The 12,280-nt window shown below is 45.4% G+C and overlaps 1 protein-coding gene and 2 non-coding genes across 3 annotated transcripts; all 3 read right to left on the bottom strand.

Annotated features, from left to right (window-relative positions):
* Nucleotides 1-2,240: 2,240 nt before the first annotated feature.
* On the bottom strand, nucleotides 2,241-12,130 carry TCP1 (t-complex 1). The gene is made up of 12 exons (XM_069954841.1): nucleotides 11,825-12,130; nucleotides 10,027-10,112; nucleotides 8,816-8,944; nucleotides 8,436-8,533; nucleotides 7,306-7,416; nucleotides 6,981-7,162; nucleotides 5,700-5,826; nucleotides 4,838-5,013; nucleotides 4,251-4,374; nucleotides 3,664-3,856; nucleotides 2,920-3,083; nucleotides 2,241-2,593 (listed from the first exon to the last, which is right to left on the bottom strand). Exons 1-12 carry the CDS (start codon nucleotides 11,886-11,888, stop codon nucleotides 2,380-2,382), a joined length of 1,668 nt encoding a protein of 555 aa, XP_069810942.1. The 5' UTR covers nucleotides 11,889-12,130; the 3' UTR covers nucleotides 2,241-2,379.
* On the bottom strand, nucleotides 9,383-9,516 carry LOC138774638 (small nucleolar RNA SNORA29). Its single transcript, XR_011360351.1, has one exon. It is a non-coding gene; the product is annotated as a small nucleolar RNA SNORA29 (small nucleolar RNA).
* Nucleotides 10,387-10,520, bottom strand: LOC138774637 (small nucleolar RNA SNORA29). Its single transcript, XR_011360350.1, has one exon. It is a non-coding gene; the product is annotated as a small nucleolar RNA SNORA29 (small nucleolar RNA).
* Nucleotides 12,131-12,280: the final 150 nt, after the last annotated feature.

The raw sequence follows: 12,280 nt of genomic DNA, 5'->3' as shown, positions 1-12,280 counted from the left end.
TAACAGTTACTGGAGAGCTGCTTCATCAATGAGGATTAGTAGGTATCCCCACTGGGGGCTGTGCTTCTCTGTAAAGATTTGCACTTTTATTATTGTTTAAAGGGGTTATCCAGCGCTACAAAAACATGGCCACTTTTCCCCCTACTGTTGTCTCCAGTTCAGGTGCGGTTTGCAATTAAGCTCCCTTTACTTCAATGGAACTGAGTTTCTAAACCCCACCCAAACTGGAGACAACAGGAGAGGGAAAGTGGCCATGTTTTTGTAGCGCTGGATAACCCCTTAAAATTTTTTATTTACAATTTTTATTACCATTATATAATAACCCTGGAATCTTGCAGTTTACCATCCGTCCACTGGGCTGAATATTAACCCCCAGACGACCCATGACGTAACCTTACGTCACGGGTGTTATTCCCGCTATGAAGCGCGCTCCGGAGCGGAGCGCGCTTCATAGGAGGTGGGGGCCGGCTGCAGTGAGCAGCCGGGACCTCACCGGCAATGACACGCTGCAGCGATCGCGCTGCCGCGTGTCATTAACCCCTTAAACGCCGCGATCACGGCGCGACCGCGGCGTTTAAGTGTAAGTGACAGGGGGAGTCCCCTGTCACTTACCGATCGGGACCCCCGCAGTGTGACTGCGGGGGTCCCGATCGGTATAACGGACTGCTGGAGGTCTCTTACCTGTCTCCATGCGGTCCGATCGGCGCTCTGCTACTCTAAGCCTGCACAGGCAGGCTCAATGAGCAGAGCGCCGATAACACTGATCAATGCTATGCCTATGGCATAGCATTCATCAGTGTAAAAATCAAACTAATCTATGTAAAAGTCCCCCAAAGGGACTTCAAATGTGTAAAAAAAAAAAAGTTAAAAACACTAATACACTACCCCAAAGCCCCTCCCCCAATAAAAGTCTAAATCACCCCCCTTTCCCATTATATAAATAAAACATATAAAAATAAATAAATAGATAAACATATAATATACCGTAGCGTGCGTAATTGTCCGATCTATTAAAATATAACAAGTGTCATTGTGACCGGTAAACGGCGTACACGAAAAGAGGGGAAAAAGTGCGCAGATTACCGATTTTATGTTACATTATATATATAAAAAAATTAATAAAAAGTGATCAAAACGTCCGATCTTCACAAATATGGTATTAATAAAAACTAGAGATCATGGCGGAAAAAATGACACCCCATACAGCCCCGTAGGTGAAAAAATAAAACCGTTATAAGCGTCACAATAGTCCCATTTTATTTATAATTAATTGCCAAAAAAAAGGATTTCATTTAAAAAAAATATATAACATTAGAGAACCTGTGTAACCTGCATATGGTTGTGTTCGGACTGACCTATAGAATAATAGTGTCATGTCGCTGTTACCATATAGTGCATAACGTAGACACAGGAACCCCCCAAACGTTACCATATTGCATTCTTTTTTGCGATTTCATCAATTTATATCTTCATAAATAATATATTTGGGATTCCATCATACATGTTATGGGAAAATGAATGACGCCATTACAAAGTACAACTATTCCTGTAACAAATAAGCCCTTACATGGCCTGTAGATAAAAAACTGAGAGTGCTAGAGCTCTTAGGGAGGGAAAAACGGAAACACTAAGATCAAAATTTGCGCGGTCCACTGGGTCATTTTGGGCCTGGTCCTCAAAGGGTTAAAGGGCTGGGACCCTTTTATGTCAATGGCCAGGGATGAATGAAGATGAAAACAAATACATCCACTTACCTCTATGGATCTAGTGATGCCAGCATTCATCTGTTTCGGTCCCTGTCTGCTTTCAGGTCTGAAAAGGGACTTGAGACGTGATCTCTCAGGCCTGCTCAGCCATTCAGGGGCAATAGCAGGGCTCAATGGCTGAGAGATCACATCTCAAGTCCCTTCTCAGACCTGGAAGCAGACACGCTGGAGGACCACAGCACATGGATGCTGGCATCATCGCTGGAGCCAGAGAGGTAAGTGGATGTAATTGTTTTCATCTACCCAAAACCCAACAATTGTGAAAACAGGTCCCGGACGGTGTACCCCTTTAAGCTGAGACATCCCCAGTGGAATAACCTCTGCTCAGGTCACCATTAAACCTCTCCTTGCGATGTGTAAACAGTTTGATGGTAAAAGGGGACAATTAATCCTGCAGAAAACACTGATGTCATGCTGACCATGTGGACATTGCAGCACAGTCACTTATGTTTCTACTGAATAAGTCACGGAAAATAGCTGACCTTTTACATTTATTAAGTGTTTGGATGACAGGTTTGGTGCAAGACCAAGAAGTGCAAGATAAACAATAAGAGTTACTTGTTATAAATTACAGTAATACAAAAAAAAGGAAAGACCAAGCTTCTATGACACATCAGCCTTCAATGGACCCAGACTGGACCGCCTCATGGTATTTGCCTTTCTCCTCTTTACTCTCTGGATGCAGTTTGATGAGATCATCAATTCGCAGGATTGTAATTGCGGCTTCTGTTGCAAACTTGAGACTTTTTGTCTTGACAACAGTAGGTTCGAAGACCCCCGCTTGTTTGTTATCCCTTGGCTTCCCATTAAGCAAATCTAAACCGATCCTGAAAAAAAAAAAAAACATTTTTTTTTATATATATATATATATATATTAGAATTATGAACTACTCAAATGGAGAGGGAAAGTACAATGGCCAACGGCTGACCAGTCTCTCACATTATGGGGTTCAGATACCTCTTCAATTACCTTATACCGGCTAATGAATGTTTCTTCAAAAACTATTGATACATGGTATACACTACTGCAGGCGTACTATAACATGATCAAAATGGCAATGTAAGAAAAATTATAAAACCTCAGAACTGCAGAGACCAGGGCTTAGAGCATACTGAGCAGCTGTACAGAAGTTATAGTAATAGATTTTCTTACCACTTGAGGTTTTTGCGCTCTGGGTTGACTTGCGCCTCATTGTGGAAAGCGCGTAGCTTGGCGACCAGGTCGGTAGAGTCTTGTGCTGCATTCACGGCCAGAGTCTTTGGAATAACCAGAAGTGCTCTTGCAAACTCTGCAATTGCTAGTTGCTCCCTGGACCCCTGAAGATTTTCAACAGAACAAGTGTATAACAACTAACACTACTGATAACTTTTCTGCAAATTAAACACAAAAGATAAAAGTGGTTGTCCCATCTCACCCCATCCTGCTCACATATCTGGGTTTGGAGAGGGGGGGGGGGGTTGGGGAGAGCTGAATGGGCTTGGTCCTGCTGTGTATTTATCTGGCATTACACGTCACCAGGGACAATCCAGGCCCTGGTGACTTATAAGATGTCAGAGGGAGACATGGGATAAGTTAACACATACCAGCTCCCAACCACCAGGCCAGACACTGCCCAGCTATCGCAGCCAATAGTGGTGATCAGTATCCAAGGCAATGTCTTTCAAAATGACAGCAAGAGAAGAGGGACTAGTTTTAAAAGAAACAATACATTCAATACATTTGCACAATTGCTTTATTTTGTATTTTTCATCAACTAACAAATTTAGAGGTTGGGAATATTCCCTATAAAAATTCTACTACAAAAACATAAGAGATTGTTAAAAACGATTAATTTGAAAGCTGTTGGCACTATTACCTCAAAGACCATAGAGCTTTCTTATAAATATACATTCTTACCATGCTAGTAGCGTAATTCTCAAGATAAATGGAAAGTGCTGCCTCCACAGCGCCACCTCCTGGTACTATGGATTTGGATTCTAACACTCTCTTCACTACACAGAGGGCATCATGGACAGATCGTTCCATCTCATCACACATGAAGTCGTTGGCACCACGAAGGATGATGGATGCACATGTTCGGGCCTTTGTACTGTAACACATTTTATGAACAAAATAAGCAATAGCTCAATTATACCTTTAGATTTACCAGAAGCTGTTAGCAGCCATGTTGCACATGTGTCTGTCCAGTTACATTACCAAGGCCTTTGTTCCTAACTTAATGGCAAGAATAGCATAAAAGCGTTCAAAATTAAACTGGCATAAAAGCCTTGCTAGATTCCCCTATGTGTGTTTTTGTCAACAGAAATAATCAGTAAAATAAACACATGAATGTACAGTCTCCGTATGACAGGTGGAGGCACCTAAACCAGCTCGACCTTTTCTCAGAGACTACTTGTCCTTTATCCCACACGTATAACTGCACATGGCACGGCACAGCATGGCAGCAATAAAATGGGAATCTCATCACTTTAAAGGACACTTACTTTTTCACAAGAATGAGCTCATCATCGCATATTCTCTCTTGTACAACCTCCTCAGCTTGTCCCAGCATGGAAGCATCAAAGCTTTCTTCGCCCTCCAGATTGGCAAGGGTTGAACAGACCGTAGCTGTAGAGCAGGAACAGGATATTCAAGATGGAAGCCACAACAATAACAGTGAAAAAAATTATTATATAAAACTTGAGCCAGAATTGTAGGCTAAACAGTTATTGTCATGATTGTCAGGAGAAAATAAAAATAAAAAATAATGTGCAGGCAGGGGTGGGTGGACACAAAGAATGTATACTTACCTGTCCCCGCACAAAACCATATCACTGGCACGTCACAACCAACCTGGCTGATGGATTGCCCGCTTAGCCAGTGACTGACGCGGTGTCTGTCCCCGACGATCAGGCAATCCATCAGCCAGATCTTGACACTGCAACAGCAGGAGATCGGCAGGGATTCTGGAGCTGTTATGCGCCACTGTGGGGGCACAAGCATGGGTATGTATACATTATTTTGTTCCCCCTGCCTGCACCGGGGTTTTTAAAATTTTTGCCCGACTACTCCTTTAAGAGAAGTCACTCACCTCCAGTAGCTTTAGCAATGCGTTTTAAATCCTTCTTTAACACTCTTCGTACGGCCATTGCACCTGCATCAACAAAGTACTTGAGACACATGTCATCAATGCCACCAGTAGTGAGGATAACATTCGCTCCAGTGGCCAAAATCTTCTGGATCCTCTCCTTGGTAATGTCAGACTCCCTAGAACGAGACATTATCTATTGTTTAATATTTTCTCTTCTGATTATAAAATTCCACAGCAGTTCACCACAGCAATGCTATATGAAGTATTGATCGATTTGCTATGGAAAAGCTGTGTTCGGAATTCCTTTTTGTAATGGGACGGGAGAGGGCGGGTCTAATGATTGGAAATGCATCATTATCACCTATTTTATAACTGAAGACACACTGAAGTAGGGAAAGCACCTAAGCACGAGTGTCCCATAAAGCCGCCCCTCCTGATAATTCCCCTGCGTCAGGTACATTAAATAGACGGTCAGCGAGACCTCCAGAAGGTCTTAACACAGACAGACGGAAATCTTGTGACAGCCACACCTTCATTGTTGCCAAGGAAGCAAACGTGAACAGAATTTTCCACCCACTTTTACCCCAAACTTAGAAGAAATGTAGAGAATCTGCTAACAATGACTAAATGCAACGTCACCCGTTATAGCAGAATTCCCACAATGATTTACCCCACGCGTATAACTGCACACACTACAAGCAATGTGCGGCAGCAAATAAAATGGGGAGAATACAGACGTTCTGGCAAATCATCAGAAAAGTAAGAATAATTCACAGAAGATTAACGGACGTTATAAGTGACATTAAGTGCAAACACAACCTACGTATTCAGTGGGCTGATATCCACACACACATATACACACCTCTGCCTGATCTGGTCCAACTTGGATGGGTCGGATATAATCACTTGCACTCCGAGCTTCATTTTAGTTTTCTGCAGACTGAAGTCCAGGCAGGCGATTTTTGCATTAGTGATTCTCTTATTCATTCCTGGAAGCAGAGGAACAAACCATATCAGACAAATCGCAATCAGTAAAAATATATTCACAGCCAGGTAGCAGTGGTACTAACATTAAAAACATTCCATTTTGTCTATGCATCCCACACTCAGCTGTATAGCAAGGCAATAAAACCTGTACAAACTGAAGACACCAGGACAGATCCCCTTGGGTGGAGGAGACAAACTGGCTGCCCTTCAGCTGTTGAAAGAATACAATTCACAACCTGCCTGGATAACCAAAGCATGATGGGAATTGTAATTTTACACCAGCTGGAAGCCCACACGTCAAGACACCTGTGCCTCAGGGTATCCGTTAGATGTCCCTCTTTTCTCCACCAATGCTCTCATCCCAAACAATACTTGAAATATACACCCTGTATGTTACATTATCCCACTTTAGGCCAGAGGAGAGGATGCAGCCTGTGGCCCTTCATCTAAAATGCCCTAAATTAAGAGATCTGTCCTGGTGAGAGATTACCATTAAGCAGTATTCAGAGTCCACAAAAATTAACTATTACACTACAGTTACTGCACTGAACTCAGGGGATGTAGCAGAGATGTAGTACAGATTCCCTTCAAGGTCCCTCCTTAAAGGGTACCTATCATTGGTAGTGGGTGTTGGGATATGCCACAAAAATCCTGCCGGAGGACAGTCTGTTCTGGCGCACTCAGGGAACGGAGTTCCTCCTGCTCGGCCTTTGTCTCCTGTGCGCGCCTGAACAGACAGCCTGCCAGCAGCAGGAGTTTTGCATCATATCCTGCCGCCTGCTCCAGATATTGGGTACCCTTTAGTCACCTGTCTAGGACACATGCTGAAAAATTATGTGCAATGCAGCTCTTCTACTGCTTAAATTTTAACCCTCTCAGGACCAAGATATTTTTATTCTATTTTGCCAAATCACCTGCCATTACGCCCTATTTAATACTTAAAGAAAATATGTGGTCTAAAATGCTATTTTCTGATGCTGCCAGGCCGGCAGGGGAAAGTGCTGTATACTCACCTGTCAGGAGGCCTGGAAGCCAGCATTTGGTGGGACAGGTTAGTATACAGCACTGTTCTATCCTCCACGGTACATACTGTATATCCTGCTATCAACATTTCTAACAATTGGTCTCTTTACGCAAGATAGCGATTCATATTTACCTTGTGAGCCCACAACACAGTTAAGTGCATAACCATTAACAAGAATACTCTCCTTCTGGCTCCGGCCGTGAGCTTTCAGCACATTAATGGAGTTAATCGGGTAACGGGCTTGGCCCTTAGGATCCACGTACTTTACAGCTAGTGCAGCATCAACTACCATAGAAGCAAAGAAGTCGCTGTCACTGAGCAAAGGAGTCAAGGATGATAGGATAGACAGACAGGTGTACAAGTTGGGCTCCATAATAAGTCGGACTCTTACTTAAAGAGCAGATATTAAAAGTGACAGCCTCAATATTACATATCTTTAGTATACGGAAAAGGATACACTCCAATTATTTTAGAAGACATGGAGGTCTTGGCGGCATTGAGGAGACAGTCCTTCCCCAGCTCATCAGTGTGAATGGTGAGGTTCTCATTGATGTATCGTACAGCTTCTCTATACAGGAAAACAGAAATTACAATGTAAGAAAAGAAGAAAAACGTGACACATTGGGGATATTTATGCTGCAGATACCATTTTGTGCCCAGGTGTGAATATCTCTATATTCTACCCGCATCTCAGCCCTTTGCGCCACTTAAGTCAGAGAGGAGGCAGAACAGATGAGACCATTTTATAATATCTTTCCGCTTAAAAATGTCAGTGAAGTCTACGGCAGCTGTGAGCAGGTGTACATTTCCCAGCATGCACATGGAGAGGCTTCACGGGATACACAAATAATGCGAGAATCTGCGCCACCAACACAAGACCGGCGCTGAAAACTCCAGACTTAATAAAGGTTTCCCCATGAAAAAAAGAGACTATTTAAAATTGTCTCCAGAGTCATATGAGGCTGTGCTTTATGCAAGAAAATAAAACTTATAAAAGGAAAGCTACTTTCTTGCAAAACCAGCACCACCCCAGTCCTCAGGTTGTGTGACACTATAATTTTCCATTTACTTCAATAGAACGGAGCTTTAAAATCCTGCACACCCAACCAGAGGACAAGAGGGCTGCTGTTTCTGGAGGAAAGTGTCCATGTTTTTCTAAGCCTGGATATCTCCTTTAACGTAAAGCCCCGTACCCAGGCTGCCAATCAAGAGTGAGTGGCCGAGAGGAGGGCAGGGGCAGCGTGACTACATGCAGCTCCTGCATCACATCTACTTACCCAGCACCAGGAAGAAAGTTTATGCCACCCCCAGGCAGGGCTTAAACACCCAGTAATGTGAGCTGTTCCCTTTAAGCTATGGATGTCTGAGAGGGGAATCACCGTGGGACCACCCATCTATCTATAGGATTCATCCAAACTGATATCATAGTGAGCTGAACTTTGGAAGTACAGACTATATTCTCATGAGACTACTCAGGAAGTAGAAGCCATCTTTCCTCTGTCCGTAGACTGTATAACTCATGTAGTTTATGGTCCCAGTGAGCCTGGGTGTCCGTGTATGATGATACAAGGCAGTGACGCTACTCACTTGCAGGCCAGGCGGTAGCCCCCAATAATGGAGGTGGGGTGGATTCTCTGCTTCACCAGCTCATCCGCGTTCTTCAGTAACTCTGCAGCTATAATCACCTAAAAGTGAACAAATTGTTAATAGTGATAGGAATCCAGTAATATATGTGAAGAGCAGAACCAAAGGCGCTGTACTATCTTACTGCCGCAGATTAATAACGGCCATTCACATAATACATGTCACCTAGGCAGCTCCCTGTTCTGGTGCAGTCACTAGTAGACTAGGTGCTATTGAAGTCGATAGATCTGGTAGGTTATATTTGGCAGATGACTCTTTGTAGATGTGGCCCCACCTGTCTGTGGTAAACACTCTAAAAAATCATAAATCAGACCAAAACCTACAACGGATGTCGTCCCGTCTCCCACTTCATTGTCTTGCAGATCAGCGAGCTCGCACAGGACTTTGGCCGCAGGATGTTCCACTTCTAGCAGCTTCAGGATCGTCGCTCCATCGTTTGTTATGGTGACATCCTGGAATAAAACGTAAAAAAACCAATACATTGTATTTCCTGTGCCGCTCCATTGTGTCTTTTACTGAAAGGGGTTATATCCAGGATCAGAAAACCACAGCTGCTTTCCTCTAAAACAGCACCACCTCTGTCCTCAGGTCATGTGTGGCATTACAATTAGACTATTCACTTCAATGGAAGGGAGCTGCAATACCGCACACAACCTGAGGACATGGGTGGTGCAGTTTTTGGAAGAAAGCGGCTATTGTACGAATCCTGGATAAACCCTTTAATTTTTGGTTCCTCCAAACATACTGCAGCACTAGTTCACACCTGGTGGATTTGTCTGTCGCACTTGTAAAATATTGTAAAAGATTGTAAAATATCACAATGTATAAAAAGCCTCAGTTTATTGAAGATACATAACGGCCGTTCTCTATATCGGCCTCCTGGAAATCAGTCTGGAATGTTCTGCCATTTCATATAGGAGAAGGTGAGAGACACGTTCCCCTTCAGACGATGGCCGCTGTTACTCTTCCCCATTAGCATAGCCACTGGTTCTGAGAGAAGAAGAAGTGGTACTAACATGGGGTCATTGCACAGTGTCACAATACCAGCCGCTCACCCGTGTTACTAGTACAGTCACAGTAGCCGATGAATAAACCATGGACGGCACATCTATATGCTGCGAGGTAATCCTCAGCTCTTTGCTGTGAGGTAATCCTCAGCTATAAAGGAGTTTGTCAAAATACGTTTTCTTTCAAATCAGCAGGTGCTGGAGATTTGCAATTTACTCCTATTTAAAAAATCTCCAGTCTTCCAGTACTTATCAGCTGCTGTATGTCCTGCAGGAAGTGGTGTATTCTCTCCAGTCTGACACAGTGCTCTCTGCTGCCACCTCTGTCCATGTCAGGAACTGTCCAGAGAAGGAGAGGTTTTCTATGGGGATTTGCTGCTGCTCTGGACAGTTCCTGACATGAAACCAGTTGATTTGAAAGAAAAAATAATCCCCGGAGTAGCCCCTTAATGTGGATCCAAACCAGGTGTCTATTGCTAATGCGTATATATATATATATATATATATATACACACACATATACTTACCCCAATATCATCCACCAACATTTTATCCAGACCGACAGGACCAAGTGAACTTTTCACAATATTAGCGATGGATGCGGCTGCCATCACTGAAAGAAAAGGAGAGGAGTCAAGCATGCTTCACCACATATCACCTCCGCCCCATCACTGCACAGTATACAGTATCATATCCAGCTACTATATACAGGAGAGGATACTCCTCCCCATCACTGCCCAGTATACAGTATCATGTCCGGCTATTATATACAGATGAGTATACAGTATCATGTCCTATTATATGCAGGAAATATCACAATGTATAAAAAGCCTCAGTTTATCTAAGATACATAACGGCCGTTCTCTATATCGGCTGCTGGAAATCAGTCTGGAATGTTCTGCCATTTCATATAGGAGAAGGTGAGAGACACGTTCCCCTTCAGACGATGGCCGCTGTTACTCTTCCCCATTAGCATAGCCACTGGTTCTGAGAGAAGAAGAAGTGGTACTAACATGGGGTCATTGCACAGTGTCACAATACCAGCCGCTCACCCGTGTTACTAGTACAGTCACAGTAGACGAATAAACCATGGACCCCTCAGCTCTGCGCCGCCAGGTAACCCTCAGCTCTACGCCGCGAGGTAATCCTCAGCTATACGCCGTGAGGTAACCCTCAGCTCTGCGCCGTGAGGTAACCCTCAGCTCTGCGCCGTGAGGTAACCCTCAGCTATAAAGGGGCTGTTCACCAAAATGTCTATAAATAAAGCAGAGGCCGATCTCTGATGTATTACAGCGCTCCAGCCTGGATCAGTGACTGTGTGATCACTATACAAGGGCCATGACATGTCAGGGTGTACTCAGGGATGGCCGTTATCTCTGGCCGTGCGACCTGCTGCAGCATCAGCCAGTGAGATGTAGCATCAGATCTGCCATCACCTAATACAGGCGGGCGACGGGGGCCACAGAGCACAATGGCCGCATCTACCTGAGGGAGACGACCAGAGAGCTGGGGGGGGGGACCCCAATCTACAGGGCAGAGAGAGAGCAGCTCAACGGCCCTGTATATTACACCACCGGCCACTCATCTCAGTCACCTGAATAACGGCCATCCTCTACCCACAGGACACGGAGCAGGGACCCCAATATAAAGTACAACCCTGACAGGACAATGGGGGTCCTGATAATAACTGTCAGTGCGAGGACAGCTGTCAATCAATGTGTATGGGCGGGGATTAGTGTGAGGACAGCTGTCAATCAATGTGTGTGGGCGGGGTTTCGTGTGAGGACAGCTGTAAGTCAACATATATAGCAGGGTCATGATCGTACAGCCCTTTCCCAGGATCCCTGTATCATATACTTCCCTCATGTAAAGAGGACTAAGCTCTCCCTATACATCTCCTGCCTAGCTCACTTTACGGCCTGCTGTACACAGGACATATTCTCTCCCTATACATCTCCTGCCTGGCTCACTTTACGGCCTGCTGTACACAGGACAAAGACACCCCGCCCCCACCACCACACACGAACCGGGCTCCCTTTACGGCCTGCTGTACGCAGGACATATTCTCTCCCTATAAGGCGCCGAACCGTCTCCCTTTACGGCCTAATGTAATTTTATCCCTATAAGGCGCCTCACATCTTCTCCCTTTACGGCCTGCTGTGCACAGGACATGCCCGGGCCCGGCCTCACACATTAGCAGCAGTACCGCAGCGTGAGGCGGGTTCCTTGTATTGTATAGTGAGGACGCGGTACCGCTGTAGACTCGGATATAATTCATGACTACCGCAGACAGAGCGCTCCCCGGCGGCCGCCTCGTATATCTACCATTCTGGCTCCTGACGGCCTCCCCGGTGCTGCGCTCCCCGAACACGGCCAGCGGTCCCTCCATCTTCAGCTGCGCTCACACCGGACTCCGAGCTGCCACAACGTGCTCACCAACCGCCGCCGGGCCGCACAGCACGCTGGGAAAAGCCCCTCCCCGCTGCTGGAGCTCCGCCCACCTCCGGCAGCACCCCTTCACTGCCAGGCGAGCCAAGGACGCTGAGGAGGAATGGAGCAACGTAGGTTCGACAGCAGCGAAAGGGTTAAGCATGTCTAAATATGGCCGGCATGTGGGCGTGGCCTCAGAGTGCGGCGGCTACTAGAGCGCCGGATAGAGAATGTTCTAGGCTGGTGCGGCGTGCGCGTCCCCGTTTCCTGCGCATGCGCCCAGCAGCCCTCAATCATCAGTGGGAGGTCGGGGGCGCGCATAGCCGGGTTATATGAGGAGGGGCCTGTAGT

This window comes from Dendropsophus ebraccatus, chromosome 15, assembly GCF_027789765.1.
Source record: "Dendropsophus ebraccatus isolate aDenEbr1 chromosome 15, aDenEbr1.pat, whole genome shotgun sequence".
In the NCBI taxonomy this organism is placed as follows: Eukaryota; Metazoa; Chordata; class Amphibia; order Anura; family Hylidae; genus Dendropsophus; species Dendropsophus ebraccatus.
The sequence above is the reverse complement of the archived record's forward strand: the minus strand, read 5'-3'. Positions and strand labels throughout refer to the sequence as shown.